Here is a 20049-nt window from a genome sequence, read left to right on the forward strand (position 1 = left end):
GGACATCACCAGATGGTCAATACCGAAACCAGACTGATTATATACTTTGCAGCCAAAGATGGAGAAGCTCTATACAGACAGCAAAAATAGGAGCTGACTGTGGCTCAGATCATGAGCTTCTTACTGCAAAATTTAGGCTTAAATTGAAGAACGTAGGGAAAACCACTAGACCACTCAGGCATGACTTAGATCATGTTCCTTATGAGTACACAGTGAAGGTGATGAATAGATTTAGAGGATTAGATTTGGTAGACAGAGTGCCTGAAGAGCTATGGACGGAGGTCCGTAACATTGTACAGGAGGTAGCAACTAAAACCATCCCAAAGAAAAAGAAATGCAAGAAAGCAAAATGGCTATCTGATGAGGCTTTACAAATAGCTGTGGAAAGAAGGAATGTGAAAAGCAAGAGTGAAAGGGAAAGATATAAGCAACTGAATGCAGATTTCCAGAGAATAGCAAGAAGAGATAAGAAAGCCTTCTTAAATGAACAATGCAAAGAAATCGAGGAAAACGATAGAATGGGGAAGACTAGAGATCTCTTCAAGAAAATTGGAGATATCAAAGGAACGTTTAGTGCAAAGATGGACATGATAAAGGACAAAAAAGGCAGGGACCTAACAGAAGCAGAAGAGATTAAGAGGTGGCAAGAATACACAGAAGAACTATACAAGAAAGATCTTAATGTCCCTGATGTCCATGCTGGTGTGGTCACTGACCTTGAGCCAGACATCCTAGAGAGTGAAGTCAAGTGGGCCTTAAGAAGCATTGCTAACAACAAAGCTAGTGGAGATGACAGTATTCCAGCTGAGTTATTTAAAATACTAAAAGATGATGCTGTTAAAGTGCTGCACTCAATATGCCAGCAAGTTTGGAAAATGCAACAGTGGCCACGGGATTGGAAAAGGTCAGTTTATGTTCCAATTCCAAAGAAGGGCAATGCCAAAGAATGCTCAAACTATCGCACAATTGCGCTCATTTCACATGCTAGCAAGGTTATGCTCAAAATCCTACAAGCTAGGCTTCAGCAGGACACGAACCGAGAACTACCGGATGTACAAGCTGGGTTTCGAAGAGGCAGAGGAACTAGAGATCAAATTGCCAACATTCGCTGGATCATGGAGAAAGCACGAGAGTTCCAGAAAAATATCTACTTCTGCTTCATTGACTATGCAAAAGCCTTTGATTGTGTGGATCACAACAAACTGTGGCAAATTCTTAAAGAGATGGGGGTACCAGACCACCTTACCTGTCTCCTGAGAAATCTGTATGCGGGCCAAGAAGCAACAGTTAGAACTGGTCATGGAACAACCGATTGGTTCAAGATAGGGAAAGGAGTACGACAAGGCTGTATACTATCACCCTGCTTATTTAACCTATATGCAGAGTACATCATGAGAAATGCCAGGCTGGAAGAATCACAAGCCGGAATTAAGATTGCAGGGAGAATCATCAATAACCTCAGATATTCAGATGATACCACCCTAATGGCAGAAAGTGAAGAAAAATTAAAGAGCCTCTTGATGAGGGTGAAAGAAGAGAGTGTGAAAGCTGGCTTGAAACTCAACATTAAAAAAACTAAGATCATGGCATCTGGACCCATCAATTCCTGGCAAATAGAAGGGGTAGAAATGGAAGCAGTAACAGACTTCATTTATTTGGGCTCCAAGATCACCGCAGATGGAGACTGCAGCCATGAAATTAAGAGACGCTTGCTCCTTGGGAGGAAACCTATGGCAAACCTAGATAGCATATTAAAAATCAGAGACGTCACCTTGCCGACAAAGATCCGCATAGTCAAAGCTATGGTTTTTCCAGTAGTAATGTATGACTGTGAGAGCTGGACCATAAAGAAGACTGAGCACCAAAGAATTGATGCCTTTGAACTGTGGTGCTGGAGAAGACTCTTGAGAGTCCCCTGGACTGCTAGGAGGTCAAACCAGTCAATCTTAAAGGAAATCAACCCTGATTGCTCATTGGAAGGATCGATAATGAAGCTCAACCTCAGATACTTTGGCCACCTAATGCGAAGAGAGGACTCTTTGGAAAAGACCCTGATGCTGGGAAAGATTGAAGGCAAAATGAGAAGGGGACGGCAGAGGATGAGATGAAGCAATGAGCATGAAACTGAGCAAACTCAGGGAGGCAGTGAAGGACAGGAAGGCCTGGCGCAATATGGTTCATGGGGTCACGAAGAGTCGGACACGACTTAACGACTGAACAACAACAATGTTCATTCATCCCAGTTGTCCCTGCATTTGCAGGCAGCTCTAAGAAAAGAGAAGCCTTGGAGAAAATGGGAAGAAGAGTCATCTGGATGGAAGGTCCCATTTCATGAGAACCTGGCCCATCAGACAGCCCAATTCTCTAGTAGTCACATCCTTGCGATAATCCCTGTATGTCTATTAGGACTTCCAAATGCCATCATTATAGACAGAAAAACATAAAGAGGAGTTAAGGAAGAATCAGGGGAAACACCCAGTTCTTTTATTAATCCTAAACAGCATGTTTGGAATGGAAAACTGGCATCATCTTGCCCCGAATCCCAAGGCTCAGGATAGAAATGAAGAGGAAGAAAAGTCATTAACTCAAGAGCCTGAATAAATGACAGTCCTTCATGGGACAGTTAGGGAAGCATCTTTCTCTTCTCCCTCCCAAGAGATGGCATCTGGTTGGAGATTTTTTAAAATAAGAAATAGCTGATGGCATCTACCTACAAAATGTCCTCCTGAACTCTCCAACTGGAGAGTAGCAAACCCTTACCCAGAGAGGCCACGGTCCTACAATTTTCCAGCATGACTTCCCAATGCAGCGCTTTCTGGTGAGGATCCAGCTGAGACCACTCCTCCTCAGAGAAATACACAGCCACCTCCTCGAAGGACACAACACCCTCCTGAACAAAGAAAAAAGAACAGAAGAAGCCCAGGAGGATTTGCAAGATCTGTCCTATTCTTCACAAATTCCCAAAGCAAAGATATTGTGATGGAATGGTTTGGTGAAGGCCGCGCTTGGGGAGATAAGCATTTCCTTAGCCCCCAGAAAGAGCATGGGAAGGTGAAGAGGATGAGACTGGCACCACCCTAAGGAATTCGCAGTGTTTGCTGGCTGGCTTGGAAAGTTTAGATTCAGTCTGGCGAGACTGATGTCAGGTTCAGCCCAAGGAACTCCACAAGACAGTACAGATATAGTTCTATAGCATTTATTAGCTTTCACCTACAAGACAGAATCTTGTAGGGTGGTGCCAGTCTCATCCTCTTTACCTTCCCACGCTCTTTCTGGGGGCTAAGGAAATGCTTATCTCCCCAAGCGCGGCCTTCACCAAACCATTCCATCACAGATATGCACTAACCTAAATGGTTCTGCTTCATAGGATTCCAAAGTTTAAGTGAGAAAATGGACAGAGCCAAAAGCTTTTGACTGAAGAAATATTTCATGCAGGCTTTATCAACTTGACTGATCCTGCAGGACTTTCAGTGCCATTCAGTGAAAGTGATCCCAGTTTCCTTCTGGATCCACCCATCCAGTAGTCTGAACCATTGGCTGAATGGGAGATAAGAAACTGGAGAAAATTTTCTGGGAAGGACATTTCTCAGCCTTCACAAAGCTGCATTGTTTGGCCGCCAAATCCAGGCCCAAATCAGAGGATTAGAAATTACTTTGCAAGCCAAAAGTGCCTTGATTGTGTGCTCTTTCAGGACAATTTTTATTTAGAGACTTTTCTATCTGGCCACCTTCACTGGATTTTAGTAGTCTGCCTTTTATTTGATGTGCTTATTTCGCTTATCACTGGTTGTAAACAAGGCTTTTTAAAAATGGTAATGTGCCAGTATGGGTATTTACTTACTTTTGAAGAACAATACACAATTCCAAGTCAAAATATTACAAAATGAATGGGTCTCTTTTAGCAGTTGCTACCGCTGTGATAATGTTATTCCTATCTCTTAAAGAACTTTTAAAAAATTAGTTAATGTAATCTAATAGTAGGAAGAATAATTAGCAGAAAATTATTATTTTATTTTATTGATTTTGAATTAATAACAAAAAAGAAAAAACAAAATACAAAAATAATAATACACCATCAAGAAATTTTTTTAAAAAAAACTATTACAAAAAAGTGACAAAAACACAACAAAGGAAAAAAAAGCATGGCATAGTTTATAGATTTGTAACTATTTATTACTATAATGATATCCTTTGCAGAAGAAGAGCTAAGTACTGGTCTTTTAAAAAAAGACTTCCTAATAAGAATCTCAGGGTAGAAATTAAAAACTATTATATCCGAACCACAGACTTCAGAGGAGGCTAAGCTGACTGAGGGCAACTTGAATCTTCCGTTCCCTATTTCCACATTGCTCAGGAACACAAAAATAACTGAGCCCAAACAAGAGGGAAAAATGGAAAGAGAGAGTGCTGTGTATACTACCTTGACCTCCTAAAGAAAGGGAGAATATAATTCTAATACATAAATTTCCTCCTCTTACTTGAGCTGGAGATTCAACCACTGTTTCAGCTCCACCATAAAGAGCAGGCAACTTCATTCGAGTCTTCCCTGTGAGGGAGAGATAATTTTAAAATGCATAATTAATAAAATAGGGGGAGGTATTCTATAGAAGAGAAGACCTAGAGAAGATGAGATGGCTGGGATCTCTCTAGGGAATGGGAGGACCTTCGATTACCTCCTGAGGTGTCCTGACTTGGATCTTCCTGAGAGATCCCTCTGAAAAATAGCTCTTGAGGGGGATTTGATGAATTCCTCCTTCCCTGAGGCTCTCTGATGTCCACAGCGATGGACTTGAAATAGCAGCAGGAGAAAAGCAGAAGAATTAACGGATATCACACAAGATGAAGTGGATTCTTGTTCTCTGAACACAACTTCAAAGCCCCCCAATGTCCATCAGTGAGGCTGGAAAGTAAGAAAGGAACGGCTGTCCCAAATCTATCTTCTAGAATGGATAATAGAACAATGACCTACAAGAATTAGTGAAACATCTCCACATATTATGAATGCCAGAGTACTCTGGTCGGGAGGGGTTAAGAATTCAAACACATTGTTTATTCCATTCAAACCCCTTTTGGGCTCCCAAAATGAAGGTCTCTCACCTGCAACTCGACCTGCTCCTTCTGCTCCTCTGCCTGGCTCAGGAGGAAGCCTTCCACCAAGGCCACCGCCTGGGAGCTGGTCTCTGCCCCACATTCCCGCACCCAGCTCTCCATCTGCAGGGGCAGAAGGGCCAGGAACTGCTCCAGAACAACCAGGTCCAGCATCTGCGCTTTTGTGTGCTTTTCTGCTCTGAACCATTGACTACACAAGTAATAGAGTTGGCTGCAAAGTCCTCGGGGACCCTCAGCCTCCTGGTCGTGGACGCTCCTGAAGTTCTGGGGCTGAACTTCTGAATGGATGGTTTCTTTCTCCAGGATCTTCTGCCCAGTTCTTGCCCAGATTTCCCCACAGCTTCCAGGCTGAACAGCAGAAGGACTTTTTCCAGTTCCCACACCTGCTAAAGGTTCTCTCTCCATTCTTTCTCTATCCTGTCACGCAACTCCAAATTGGTCAGAGGTGGATCTCCAAATGCCTTTTCATTTATAGGTCTGTTTCTGTAGCTGCAGGAATGGCCACAGCAAGCGATTCAGCCCTCTTTGTCCAAGAGACACTTGTCTGTATGCAAGGACGTAGAAATGGCTTCCAGTTTGTGTATCTGAGATGGAAAAGAAAATGAATTCCAAGAATTAGAAAATGGTGGATTTAACCATTGAACAACACTCATCCCCATGGAAGGAACTATTTTTCTGAGCTGGTATAGGATGGCAGTGGCACTGAGCAGATAGGTCCTGTGTGTCTGTGTATGGTGCAAAATATGGAATTCACTTCCATCAAAGACTTGGAATACCCAATAAATGCATTTCAGAGGATTTTCTATTTTTTTTTCTCACAAAGAAGGGCTTGCTTTTTAAAATCCTAGATCTACACTCACCTACAAGCACAGTTCACACAACATGCCAAACACCAAACAGGTTAACAAATCATAAAACTTCAGTCCACATAAAATAAAATGGCAATCTGAACTGGCGCAAAAGCACCAGAGAGCTCGACTCCGGATCCCCGCAAGCAGATCCCACCCACCCCATGCGGGAGCGCTGAGTCTCCCTCCCCCGTCAGATCCTCGGGGAGACGACCAAGCCTCCGTCGTCCCTCCGCGGGACTCGCCCTTCGGAGACTTTCCGGAGGGTGACGCGAAAACACCGTCAGGAAAAGGCCGCAAAGGGCTCCGGCGGGAGCTCGGGCGACGCGGTCCTGCGGACGGAGGGCGCCGGGGAGCCTCACCTGACGGCCTCTTCCGAGCGGGATCCTCCGGGGAGGGGCCGCCCCCCGCTCCTCCGGGCGGCTCAGCAGCCATGGGGCTCGCCGGCTCCCGGCCCGCGGGAGGGGCCCGCAGAAGACCCTCCCCGGGCAGGAGGCGGAGGCTGGACGCGGAATCTGGGAGCGCCCCCGGAGCAGGGGAGAGGCGGCTCTGCCCCGAGGCTGCCCCGGCCCGACTCCGCCGCCCGAGAGAGGCGCGCGGGGGTTGGGGGGGATGCGCGCCCCGCCTTCCGCGCAGGCCCGCGAGCGCCGCTCTCCCCGCCAGCCGCGCAGCCGCAGCCGCAGCCGCGCTCGTGCAGCTCCCGCCCTCCCCGGAAGGGCCTCCGCGAGGCCTCGGAGACTCCGAGGAGAGCGAGCCTCTCCCTAGAGGGGCCCCTCGGCCACTTCCGTACCCCGCCCAGGTCCTCCCAGAGCCTGGGGGTTCCTCGCTGCTGACCGGCGAGAGCAGGAGGCGGTTGGCGGGAGGCGGATCCTGCTTCTCTTGCTGGGAAGGAAAGCGGAGCGCACGCCCAAGATGATCGTGGGGAGGACCGGGGGGGGGGGGAGGTTTGGAGCTTGAGGGGGAAATTTGGACTTTCTGCAGACAATTAGCTTCCCACCTATAGAGTAGGAGAATATAGAACTTGAATAAGACACCACCAGGAAATCCAAGGCGGAACTGGGAAATCAAAAGGACTTCCCAGAATTCTCGAGAGCTACCTATTTCCATGCCCGAGCCAAGGAGACTATATATATAGGGAGATTTCCATATAATGACCAGAAGATGAGCTTTACATTCCTTTAAATACATGTTTTTATCATGAATCTGAGCCATTTTTCACAAAAAAGGCCTGAGATTTGTGCCTCAGGTATCTTTATTAAAACCCCTTGGCCCCTCCAGAATATAGGGAACAGGAGAATTCTCTTTATAGATAATGCAGCAATAAAACGTTGGAAGTAGAATGAAGTTTGAACTTGGGGAACTCGCAAGCCAGGATAATCATCAGTGTTCAAACTCTAATTTCCTTTCTAACTCAGGAAAACTTCTGTCAGCTCAATGAGGAGTGGTTCCAACTCTCTCCTAAATGAGAGGATCTCTGATCTGGATGGGATTCCTTATGGGGCTGGATCACAATTCAACCCAACCCAACCCAGATGCTGGACTGAAATTGTCACATTCCTAACTCGGAAAAGCGCTCAAAAACATAATGTTCTAGAAAAGTTTACTATTTTAATTGCAGGAATGAGAGGGAGCATCAATTTTATGAAGAGTTGACTGGAGAACAATGGCACAATCCTCATAAAGTACGAACAAAAGAGAAAGAGGCCATAGAGGACAAAGGCTGAAGGAAAAAAAAATCATTCCCACATCATTCTGTCTCTTTTCTCTGCCTTTCATTTGGAAAACAACAAGGAATTTTCCTTTTTGTAACATACTTCACCAATTCTTACTTTATGCTTTAACCTTCCTGACTATTACCTATCTGCTGCCTCAGGACTTTTATCGCTCCTGCCTTTTCTACAGTGTCTGCATGGAAAACACCTCATCTGCACTTTCTTGATCCCAGTTGTCTTTCTCTGTGGGTGTGCGTGCCTTCGAGTCAGTGTTTGACTCCTGGTGACTGCCTGGACTGCACTTTTCTTGGCAAGGTTTTTCAGAAGTGGTTTGCCATTGCCTCCTTCCTAGGGCCCAGAGAGCATGACAGGCCCAAGGTCACCCAGCTGGCTTCATGCCTACAGCAGGACTGGAAATCACAGTCTCCCAGTTTCTAGCCTGATGCCTTAACCACTGTACCAAGCTGGCTCTCATCCTGGTCATATCTTTCTTAAAATGGGGAACCAGAACTTAACAAAGTGGTCCAGGTGCAGAAGTCCCATCAATACATACCTCAGTAGAGGGGCTGCTACAACATGCATCTTGTCCCACTTCCTTAATTAGAGCTACGTTCTAAGCCCTCTTAGACCATCAGCCGAAAAGCACAGGAGCAGGGACGAGGCACACTCGCCAGGTCCAGAGTTAGGATTAAGGATTTGCCTGCATTCAAATATGTTCAGATTCATGCCTGCAGCCATGCATACCTCCCCCACCCCCCAGCCCTTCCATTTCAAATAGGGACCTTCTTCTCAGTGACTATGAGGAAACACCCTTTCTCCAATTTACTGATAATCATCTGGGGGGGGAGTAATCTTCCTCCTTATAACTTCCTGGAAAATTGCTGGTATTCTTGTCTCACCAGTTCATGTATAAACATTAGTAAGCTAGAGTTAAGCATGTTGGAGATTTTACATGGTGCAAAAGTGTATTTAGAGAAGAAGAAGGAAATAGATTGACATTCATATAAAAGACTTCTGGAGACTTGTCCTTGAGAGAGAGAAAAAAGGTAATCTTTATTTAGGAAGTTAACACGGCCATAGCAAAGCTGAGTTTGCCTTAGAGCCGGCATGGTGTTTTCTTCGTCAAGAAGAGTAAATACAAGAGAAGTGGAAATGTTGACATCCATCACAAATAAAGCCTACTCAATAGGAGGCATCTTCTTGGAGATACGCACATTAAGCATCTGGATGCAAAGGAAGGTCGGAGCGCAGAGTCCTGGCACTGTCCCTAGTGCCCGTAGTGGTCCAAAATCACTTCGTGATTGCCATGCGAAGTCTTCCAAAAAGGCCACATTCAGCACACGGTATGGACAAATCCTTGGCATCCCAGCTTGTTTCAAGTAGCCAGTGGTAGCGAACTCTTGCAAGACTTTTCCTGTCCTCTCCTTGATCCCCTCTGAGGACACCACACTTCTCTCCTCTTGTCCTCACCAGCCAGTTGTTTGTTCCGATCTTCCATCCACCACCAGCAGATTATAATCAACAGCTCAGGACTGCAGTCTTTTCAGTTCCTTTGCGCACTCAATGCATTCGTATGTTTCTACCCTTTGTACATCTTTTTATGCAAAAACACTGCTTCCAAGGCACTTTTTACACTCCAGGCATTTATATGGTTTCATCCTTCCATTGGTATAAAGTGAATGATTGTGTGCAAATCCCTTCTGCGCTCAAGACATTTACATGGTTCTCCCCAGTATGTGTTCTCTGAATAGGAAACATCCCAGCCCTTGGAGTAGGGTGAATGCGGCCCCTCGTTACAGGTATTTCTTGATGTATTGTGTACTGTTTGCAGTGATGCTATGCTCTTTACTTATATTGTAATCTGTGTTTTTATTGTTGCTTGTTTAAATTCTGAGCTGCCCAGAGTTGTTCTGGAGTTCGGTGGTACTGAAATCTAATAATATCAATAAATCAGGTCACCAGAAACATAAGAAGAGCCTTGCCCAGAGCCCATGGCCAGTTCCTCCACCACATACTTTGATTCACATATTAAACTGACCATCAAGAGGCAGTATGTGACCATTTTTGAAACATGACAGGGGACCGCAGACGGACGGATTCTGTGCCATCAAGTCAGCGAGTACCATTAGCAACTGCAAGGATACATTTTCTCCATAACAATCTGTCCCCAACCTGCCTCCAGGATCTATAAAGAGGGGAAGGGCTGTGGTCCCTCTTTATAGACTTATGCAAATTGGAGTAGAGAAGTGACCAGAAGTCGCAGCAAGGTATTTGGGTACAGACGAAAGCAAGCTTTTGATTGGATATAGTACTTCATGTGTCTAGGGGGGGTCAGTGAGGCCATTCGGGTGTAACTATGAGGTAATGGGGCAGGATTTTTCAGTGAAAAATACAGAAAATTAAAAGAATATTAAAGTAATTGCCATCTTATTCCTTTACCTTTGTCTGTGACCCTTTTTAATCCTCAAATCCATAAATCATCAATTCAGTCTTTTTTCATTCAACAAAAAGTCCATATAAGGCTTCCAGTCTCTTAAAAAAGTCTTTACCCTTTTTTTCCCTGACCAAACTGGTCAGTGTTGCCATTTCTGCAAGCTCCATCAATTTTATAATCCAATCTTCAACTGTGGGTATTTCATTATTCTTCCATCTTTGTGCGTACAATTATCTTGTTGCAGTTACTATACACAATGTGAGTTTCCCATCTTTCTTTTCCAGTTCAGTTTCCATAAACCCCAATAAAAATAATTTCGGTTTCATGTTGATATTAGTGCTCAATACCTTTTGCATCATTGTGTGAATTTGCATCCAAAATTTCTTTGCTTTTTCACAAGTCACCATGCATGGTAAAAAGTCCCCTCTTCCTTTTCACACTTCCAACACTGGTTTGATGCTCCTTTATACATTTTTGATAGTTTAACCGGTGTCATATACCAACAATACATCATTTTATAAAAGTTCCCTCTTAAATTATGACCCAGTGTAAATTTAACACCAGTTCCCCACATTTTCTCCCATATACAGTATCTATATTTATATGATAAGCAAAGTTTCCATTTCACCATACCGTCTTTAACCAATTCATCCTTGGGAGAAGTTAAGCAGATCAGCCCTTGTAGCATTCTAGAGGCATTTTGGTCATCTGCACTTTCCACAGTAAAAAAAGTCATGGAGTGTTTCATATAGCTCCACAAATGTTTCCTCTCCCTGAATATCTAGAAAGAATCCATCTGTGATGAAGTGACACTCGAGGGTTATGGCAATTGCAGGATTACTTTCCATTCACTTTCAAGCCATCTTTAGTTTTTGCCGTTAGCTGCTCCTTTGTATTCAGGTCAGGTCTTAGCAAAACAATGTAGCACTTGGGGATGAAGATGCAGCCCAGCAGGCCCGTGCCAGAGGCCAGGATGGAGAAGACCTGCATGGCCACCATGTACTTGCCCTTGGTGCTCAGGTAGGTGGGCACAAAGGAGATCCAGACACTGCAGAAAACCAGCATGCTGAAGGTGATCAGCTTGGCTTCATTGAAGGCTGCAGGCAGATTCCTGGCCAGGAAAGCCACCGTGAAGCAGATGGTGGACAGGAAGCCCATGTAGGCAAGGGCACCATAAAACATGGCAATGGAGCCTTCATTGCATTGCAAGACAATCTGCTTCAGCTGGGAGTGCATGTCAGCCTCAGGGAATGGGGGAGAAACTTCCAGCCAGATGATACAGATGGTAACTTGGAGACTGGAGCAAGTAAGGACAATGGAGTTGGCCAGAGTTTTTCCCAGCCACCTCCTCGTGGTGTTCCCAGGCTTTGTGGCCAGGAAAGCCAGCACCACCGCGATTGTTTTGGCCAAGACGGAAGAGACGGCAACGGAGAAGATGATGCTGAAGGAGGTTTGTCGGAGAAGGCAGGTGGCTGGCTTTGGACGACCAATGAAAAGCAGGGAAGTCAAGAAGGAAAGCAGGAGAGAGACCAGGATGATGTAGGAGAGGTCCCGGTTATTGGCCTTGATTATGGGAGTGTCTTGAAATTTCATGAAGATTGCTAAAACAAAGGCTGTGACTGAAGACAAGAAGAGGGCAAAGGATGTCAGGATCATCCCCAAGTCGTCTTTGTATGACAGGAAGGTTATCTCCTTTGGGATGCATTTGTTTTGGTCTTTATTTGGATGGTGATCTTCTGGACATGTTCTGCAGTGCTCTGCATATGGGGAGAAGACAGTGAGGAACTTCATGACCCCTTGTATTAATATTACATGATCATAATAAAATGGTCTATTGAATATGGAAATAGTAAGTTTGGGCTAGGATATTGTGCCTCAAAATTCAGGTATGTCAAAGGAGAAGGATGAATTGAAAACTCTCTAGGAGGAAGGAGGACAGCTGGGATCAACAAAAAGAACGAGTTTGTTGAAGCCAAGAATAGAAACAGGCTGGCTGGAGCTGAGAGGAGGGACTCAAGGAGGGAAACAGCCTCTTAGGAGCTATATCACCAGACAGGCTAATCCCAAGAAATTATATGAGTCCAGATCCTGGTCAATTAGAACTCCATTCTCTGATTCCATACTCCTTTCTCAGTGATTTGGTTGGTGTGCTACTGGGGTCCCTTTCTGGAGAACCTGGCCACACAGGGAAGATATTTGATACCCTGGATTCAGCCAGTGGGATCACCCAGGTGGATTGCAGCAGAGAGCAAGGCTATCAGGAAGGAGGGGGTGCATTCCACAGAGGGCAAGGAGACAAAAGACAACACAGTCCAGAGGAGGAGCATGGGAAGCATAAGAGGCTCGGGATAGCCATTCCCTAGAGTCTCCCAGGGTATATCCACTAGTTTCAGTAGTATAGATTTAGTCTGGCAAGATTCCGTCTATAAGGTGTAAGCAAATAAAGGAACTGAACTCAAATGGACTGTTTCACCATTGTTCTTGGGCTGGGCCTGACAGTAGAGCTCCCAGTGCCAAAGATGTTAACATATTTCTTCTACAATAAATTGCAAGCAGCAAGCTGGCCTTCTTTCTCTTCAAAGGCCAGGTTGAAGCTTCCCCAGATCCCCTCTTCCTGCTCCTACTTCAGTTATTTCCTTCCAGGCCACTCTCCCTTCCCCCACTGTCTCCCAAAGACATCTCATAATGCCAAACCCCAGTTAAGAAAGCTTGAAAAAAGAAAAGAAAACAGAAAATGAAGAGGAGAGGAGAGGAGAGGAGAGGAGAGGAGAGGAGAGGAGAGGAGAGGAGAGGAGAGGAGAGGAGAGGAGAGGAGAGGAGAGGAGAGAAGAGAAGAGAAGAGAAGAGAAGAGAAGAGAAGAGAAGAGAAGAGAAGAGAAGAGAAGAGAGCAGGCCCTACCCAGTTTGAGTCTCAACTTCCAGTTCTCACACCCATCATAGTCCACAAGATGACATTGCAAGACAAACCATGTGTCTTATGCACTGGTTTGCAACTTCAAGTCACAAAGACAGAAGGCCAGGATTGGAATTGTGACATTGCAATGCATGTTTCAGCATTTTGACATTGTGGTGATTAGTACCAGATGCCTATGCTCAGCCCTGAAGACATAGAAGGGTGTTGAGCTGGGCTGATCTTCATCCGACAGGCTCCTGCAGAGAGAGCTGGAAGGGCAGTGATGACTCCCCCAGGTTTTCTCCCAAAAGTTTCCTATTTATAAATTAGGGGTGTGGGATGGAGATGGCATTGATTGCACTCTTGGATGAATTCTGGCTGGAGCGGGATGGGGGTAGTGTGTCCATCTTAGCTCTTCCTGACCTCTCAGTGGCTTTGGATAACATTGATCATGATATCTTGTGGACCATCTACGGGAGTTGTGGGTAGCTGGCACTGTGCTGTGTTGGTTCTCCTCCTTTCTCTGGGGCTGGTTCCAGTCAGTCTTGATAGGAGGGGAGAGATCCAGTCCGTGGCCCCTATTTTGTGGGGTGCCACAGGGCTTGGTCCTTTCTCCCTTCCTGTTTAACCTCCACATGAGGCCACCAGGTGAAGTCATCCAACAGTTTGGAGTGAGGTATCACCATTATGCTGATGATGCTCAGCTTTATATCTCCACTCCAGTCCGCCTGAGTGATGCTGTGGACATCCTGTCCCAGGATCTGGAAGCTGTGGGGGCCCTGATGGGGTGCAACAGGCTTCAGCTCACCCAAGCAAGACTGAGTGTCTTTGGGTGTTTGGACCTTCTGATGCTGGGGACCATTCATCATTGCTGTTGGATGAGGTGGCACTGCCTCAAACAGACCTGGTGTGCGGTCTGCAGGTCCTCCTGGACTCATAGTTCCCGCTTGAAGAGCAGGTGGCAGCTGTGGCTAGGAGGGCCTTTCCACACCTTGCCAGTTGCAACTGTTCCTGGAGCGGGAGGCCCTGCTCACTCTCACTCATGCCTGTGTGACTACTGTAATGCACTCTATGTGGTGCTGCCCTTGAACAGCATTTGGAAGCTTTAGCTGGTGCAGTTTCTTGGCTACAATGTATTTTAATTTTTGTATTGTTACAATTGTTTGTCCTTTATTTTAATATTGTTTGCCGCCCAGAGTCACTCGTTGAAATGGGCAGCTATACAAATTGAATTAATGTATGAATAAATTATTATTTATCTTACTGTTGGGACTACCAGATCTGGAATACAGAAATTTAGATAAGTGATGGCAGCAAAGAGATAAGGATACTAACTCTTGATTTCCATTTTGTGATGATTCAAATTTTGCAATCCAGATCTGGCAGCTTTCCTCTGCTTACCAACCCAGTGTGGCTTTCTGGCCCTGCCCATCCCCCATGAGGCCTTGTCTGCCCCACGATGTAGACCAGACCTGGAAATCAACTCCAAAGGAAGGCTAAAACTACTTTTATTGAGATTGGCGCTAACAACTGAATCTTGCAGATCTAATTGTCCTGTACCTCCTCCACCTTCTTATAGTCCAGAGAAGGGAGTTGTCTGTCTGAGCTGCTTCTGAATGTTATCTGCACATTCTAAAAAAAACACTTTAGCCCCTTGTGTCTTCCTGCATATCTCCATCAAGGTCATCTTCCTTCCTCTCTATAGACCCTTTGCCCAAGGTTGGCAAGCCTGTTTCTGAAAATGCCTGAATGGAAATGCTTCAGTGACTCTTCTGCCCATCCTTCAAGGTCTGCCCCTCCCCCTGGTGTCCCCTACCTTCCTGAGTGGAGATGGTGCCTTCTGCACATGAGACGCACGCGTGGCAGCAAAGAGGCCTTCCTTCCAGGACCACCTTGGCTTGGCCAGGATGACAGCTTTCGGTACACCTGGAGCGAGGAAGAGACTGACCAGAAAGAGAAGGGGCATCAGTCATGGATGAACAGGTTTTGCCACTGTCATGAGACACTCATCTATTCCATGGGCCTGGTTATCCCTGGGCTATTTCTCTTTCTGTCAAGGAAGAGCATTTGTCAGGGGTCGTGTGTTTTCTTTTAAGATTATACCTAGCTAAGAGGAAAAGGTTGGCACTTTATCCAGATGTAACATGAAGTGCCTGTTCCACTTTTGCTTCAAGGCGAGCCTGGATGGTCATCTATCAAAGATGATTCAGAGAATCCTGCACAGAGGAGAGGTTTGGAATAGATGAGAAGTCCACTTCCAGCTTTGGGGTTCCATGATTATGGAAGAGGCAGGGCTGGGTGGGACAGGATAAAGCTGTGAACACAATGCCTGATATGGGGATGGGAGCTCAGCCATCCTAGGAGAACCAGTGGGGCTTCCTGAAAGGAGGCAGGAAGGAGATTCAGGAAAAATCAAAGGAGTGGCATCTTCAGTGGGATCATCATTACTCTCTGGAAGATGTGTTGATGGGCAAACATTAGGTAGTTTTCAAAGGAAAAAGATACTAATGACACAGCTTTCAGTAGCTATGGCTGTGGTTGGATTCACTCATTACATGAATCCAAGGATTCTTTAATGATGTTGATTGAATTAACCACAACTGGCAAGATTTCTCCCTGTGGTTAATACATTTCCTAGGTCTGGGGAGAGAGAAGTTCAAGTCTACCCCAACAAGAGGAACTTTGGGAGCAAAGGTGGACTAAAAAACTAAATAATGAGTGCATTAGTTTATAAACCACAGTAACTCATTTACAAATAAGCTAACCCAAATCAAATCAACCATTTTATGGCTGTGAAATGTGAATTTAGCATATATCCCTACCAGGATTAATTGTCAGTAGAATTCTCCACTTTGTTTCCTGACCTTTGGACTCAACTAACCTGGTTTTACTGTTCTGACTGCAGGTCTACCATGAAGGGAAGTTTTCTTCATAAGCTGTCAAGAGCAATCATCCAATCATAGCTTGCTTCATAAAGTAAGAACAGGAATAAGGAAGAAAGTCCAACTAGCATCTGAATCTGGCTAATCCATGGTAGACCTCTTGACCATGGAGTCCCATTCTCTGATCCATGGAGCCCAGCAATGTCATTGGGAAAGACAGTGATCCCAAGAGAAGCTTCATCCCAGCCCCACCCATTTTCCATCCCCTTCACGACTGGTTGGAAGAATGAAAGAAAGGTTGGAGGCCATTTGATAAACAGTCTCAGCTCACCTGGTTAAATCTCTGGGACCAATTCATGGCCTCCTGGTCAAGGATGAATTCCAGATCTTTGGACCCCCATGGTCTATCTATCCTTCCAAACTTCACAGCCCCAAAAGACTGATTGGGAAAGGGCACCCAATTCACGCTATCAAATTTGGCAGCAAGGTCCCCTTTCTCATCCAGATATACTCCATCCATGCAAGTATTGTAGAAATGGGCATCTCCCAGGAAAGGATGAAGCTACAATAGCAGAGAAAAGAATAACATGAGAAAAGAGGAAACCAAAGGATGTCTTACAAGTAGAGTTGATATCATGACCTGTAACTCCAGTCCAGGAGTCACCAAAAAGGAGGTGGAGTGGGGGATTCCTTGCCCTAGAAACCTCACAAAATAGAAGAGCAATACTGAAAGTCTAATCTCACCACTCCATCTAAAATATCTTCCCAGCCTGAAGGCTCACCTTCAGGATTTCTGATGGACACCAAATACCTGCCACGTCTGAAGCACCAGCCTGTGATCCCTTTCCTTCATTGCTTTCCTCTTGGACCGGGACAAGTAAGCAGCGTGTGAAGCCCGAGCAACTGCCCAGGCAAGGTTGTAAATACCGTAGCCATCCAGAGAGAGGGTTTTTTCCATCACCTCTTCCGGCAGGGTCTCCAGGCCTTCCTTCTCCTGGCACCTCATCCTTCCTTTCACGGAGAAGAGGTGTCTGGAATACAGACAATTGAATGCCTTTCTGCCAAACCTTTGCATAGGAAGGAAAAATGTTTCATAAACATATTTTGGTCTTTTTTCAGTCGAGATTAAAAAAGAGAAGAAACTATGTTGATGCCGGGGAGACAGGATTTCGTAGGATAAATTCAGGGTGAGGTCCCACATTGCTGTGGTGACCCAAACTTTTGCCAGCAGAGGCTTGACGTGCCTTTCAACATAGTCTTGCAATAGGCTTATTAAGCTGTAGAAGTAGCGACATTCCCCATAGTAAATAAAAACACTGACATGGTTCCACAAGTTAAATGGTGCACTCTGTGGGGACATGATATATGACGTTGGAATGCTCACTGAGAAGGCAACGCAAATGGTGCTCCTGGTTAATATGGGGTTCAGAGTCTGCAGGAATCTTTCTCCGTTGTCAGTGTCTGGCGCAAGGAGACTGACCCAGTTCCATCCAAAATGGAGGAGCAATTTGGCAATTCCCCAATACAAGTAATCTTCTTTGGGGACCATCCGGTAGAGGAATGGGAACCGAGTTTTGTCATTCAGACTTTTGGACACAAAACCATAACTGACCTAGGAAGAGAAAGCAAAGACTGGGTAATTTTTCAGGCAAAAATTTGGAGGGTTTGATCTTTTGATGGAAGATCATTAATACATACAGATATAGATCTGTATAGGTGGGCCATCTTTCTCAGATGCTGGAGTAGTTGATTTCTGCACTAGGCAGGGTGATGGAGTAGATGGTCTCAAGATCCAATTCACCTCTTACAGGGCATGAACTGGAAGAATTCACTGATAATATGAGAGATCCACAGTGGAACAGACTGCCTTGTGAGTTGGTGGGCTTTCCTTTGCTGGAGCTCTTTTCGCAGGAGCTAAATGGTATTCTTTTGGGGATGCTGTTAGAGTGGATTCCTGTATTGGGGAGAGGTTGGAGTACATGATCTCCAAGACCCCTTCCCAACCTTCCATTCTGTGCTTCTAAGATTCTAAGGAATTATAGAAATAAGTTCCCTCGAAGTGCCCAAGGGATGAAGATTAGGAGATGAGCATCCTTCACTTTTGAAGGCTGATTGAAGGCAGGGGAGAAATTGAGCTCCAGTGCCCTCTCTGACAGAAGTCCAGGACACCTTAAATGCCAAGACAACTTTCTGCTGAGGACATCTGGATGGTCACAGCATCTTCCTGGGCAAGAGAGATCCAGGTTTGCCTTTTCTCCCCATCGCAATTCATACCTGTGGCATTTTATAGAGGCTCGACATGGTGGAAATCTGCTCAGAAATGTCAGATTCAGCCCCTTCAATCACAGCCAGCAACCTCTTCTCTCTTCCACATCTGTAGTTTGGAACATTTGCCTGTCCGGTGGAGAGCAAGTCTGCCAGGGCATCAGCAGTTGTTCTTGCATGATAATAGTTCTCATAGATGTCATAACCCAGGGTGAGATTGGGCAAAACCCAGGGATTCTGGTTGATCTCATGAATGGCAAAAAGGAAGGAGAGAAGGAACCCGTATGAATTATAGCCTTTCCTGCATAAAACAACAAAACAACAACACACCTTTAATATTCATTCAGTGTTTTAGAAGATCTTGCACTTGAGCAGGATGTTGGACTAAATAACTTTGGAGATCCATTCTAACTCTATCTTTACTACTGTTGCTGCTGCTGCTGCTGCTGCTTCTGCTACTACTACTACTACTAGTAATAGTAGTAGTAGTAGTAGTAATAATAATAATAATAATATGGTCTCAGATTTTTCTTCCCAGAAGCAGAAGAGACAAAATACATGAAGAAATTTCTGTTTGGATTGTTCATGGTGGAGAAGAACATTGGGTGTCCTTGAAAGCTGGGTCCATGCAAAATAGGACAAAATCCATGCCAGAGAGCTACTTACGAAGCTGGTTGATTAAAGAGAGGCTCCTGGAAGGTCACTGGCTGAACCTGACCTGGTCTGGGAGACACAATCCCACCCAGGTAGAGATCTCCTGGGTGGTAATAATTGTACACCCCGTCCCGATCCTTGGCGAAATTGAGGGGGCATTTTCTCCCATTGGCTATGCTGGGCAGCAGCAGCAGAAGGAACAGCAGGAGCAGCAGCTTTGTTCTCGTGGCAAAACTTGGTAGCATTTCAGGAAACAGAGCTCTCTCCAAAAGAAGATAGAGTGCAACCACAGCTTTACAGGCAAACCATGATCGTACATCTCTGTGTCCTCTCCAAATCTCCATCTGAACACATTGGCTCCAGAGGAAGCATTTATTTGGGGATCTGCCTTTTCAGGGAAGATTCAAGAAGATGTTGCAGCAGGTGGCTCTCCACGTTTAGGGATTCAGGGATGATGATTGGGCAAAATCCCTTGAGATTTGGAAGAGAGAAAGAACCATGATTTTCACAATTATAAGGCAGAGAAGTATCAGCGGCTCCAGGAGCAGGTGCAGGGGTGGAGGGACCTGGTCTGAAACCTCACAGACATGGAAACAAGACAAACCTGGGTCACTAGTGTTGGTGAATTTCCCTTGAACTTTGATGACTTCTAGAAATAAATTCTTTCAGGACATTTTGGCATCACCCATACGATGGAGTTCTAACTGTTGTGCAGGGAAAACCCTGCCTTGTGAACATCTCTGGATCCATTTAGGCAAATCTGGTCTTCTCTAAGGCCAAAGTTGTTTTTCCCAAAGTCAGGGGCATCTTTGGGCAAAAGTAAGAATCCAGGTGATACCCCTCAAGCTGATTTTCCTGTTGAAGCCTCCTGCTGTGGTGAGAATCTTCTTCAGTGCTCTCATGTCAGCCTTACAATGATCATCTTGTCATTTTGGAGAACTTCTTCAGTATTTCTTGGTGACTTTGAATGACATCGACTGCCCATGCATCATTTTAGGTAGCTGAATGGCAGATCCAATATAAATTCTCCCAAATGCAAGGGGCATCAGGGAATTTTCTGGAGCTCCATGTAGATGCTGGCACGTGCCCAAAGTCCTGTGAGCCATGTTGAATTTTTTATTTTTTATTACATTTGTATGCCGCCCATCTCCCCCAATACTTGATGCGCATGGCATCCTGGAAGTTTACCCAAGACCACCTGCACGTTGAGAGACTCTCTTTAATCTGTTACACAGCTGCCACCACACATTCG

The 20049-nt window shown here is 45.3% G+C and overlaps 2 protein-coding genes across 2 annotated transcripts in view; both read right to left on the bottom strand.

Annotated features, from left to right (window-relative positions):
* LOC103062992 (uncharacterized) overlaps positions 1 to 6670 on the bottom strand; it is a 28285-nt gene extending 21615 nt beyond the window's left edge. Inside the window, 5 exon segments of the mRNA XM_088151206.1 lie at positions 2761 to 2890; positions 4479 to 4546; positions 4674 to 4788; positions 5098 to 5693; positions 6320 to 6670. Of these exon segments, the coding sequence (XP_088007332.1) occupies positions 2761 to 2890; positions 4479 to 4546; positions 4674 to 4788; positions 5098 to 5514 (730 nt within the window). The 5' untranslated portion in view covers positions 5515 to 5693; positions 6320 to 6670.
* Positions 6671 to 10940: 4270 nt separating this feature from the next.
* LOC112543022 (vomeronasal type-2 receptor 26-like) lies at positions 10941 to 19042 on the bottom strand. The gene is made up of 7 exons (XM_088151207.1): positions 18810 to 19042; positions 18153 to 18444; positions 16690 to 17490; positions 16210 to 16440; positions 14813 to 14939; positions 14525 to 14532; positions 10941 to 11858 (listed from the first exon to the last, which is right to left on the bottom strand). Exons 1-7 carry the CDS (start codon positions 19040 to 19042, stop codon positions 10941 to 10943), a joined length of 2610 nt encoding a protein of 869 aa, XP_088007333.1.
* Positions 19043 to 20049: the final 1007 nt, after the last annotated feature.

This window comes from Python bivittatus, unplaced genomic scaffold, assembly GCF_059951505.1.
Source record: "Python bivittatus isolate LINGU-HERP-01145 unplaced genomic scaffold, Pbiv_v1 ctg000650_np1212, whole genome shotgun sequence".
Taxonomy (NCBI): Eukaryota; Metazoa; Chordata; class Lepidosauria; order Squamata; family Pythonidae; genus Python; species Python bivittatus.

Excerpts from the sequence above, each read along its gene's own strand:
- LOC112543022 (XM_088151207.1), bottom strand. The coding sequence starts at position 19,042 with ATGCTACCAAGTTTTGCCACGAGAACAAAGCTGCTGCTCCTGCTGTTC. Across the intron at positions 16,441-16,689 it reads TGGTGCTTCAGACGTGGCAG|CTTCATCCTTTCCTGGGAGA; the intron begins GTATTTGGTGTC and ends CTGCTATTGTAG. Across the intron at positions 14,940-16,209 it reads GGTCCCAGAGATTTAACCAG|TCTCTTCCTCGCTCCAGGTG; the intron begins GTGAGCTGAGAC and ends CTTTCTGGTCAG.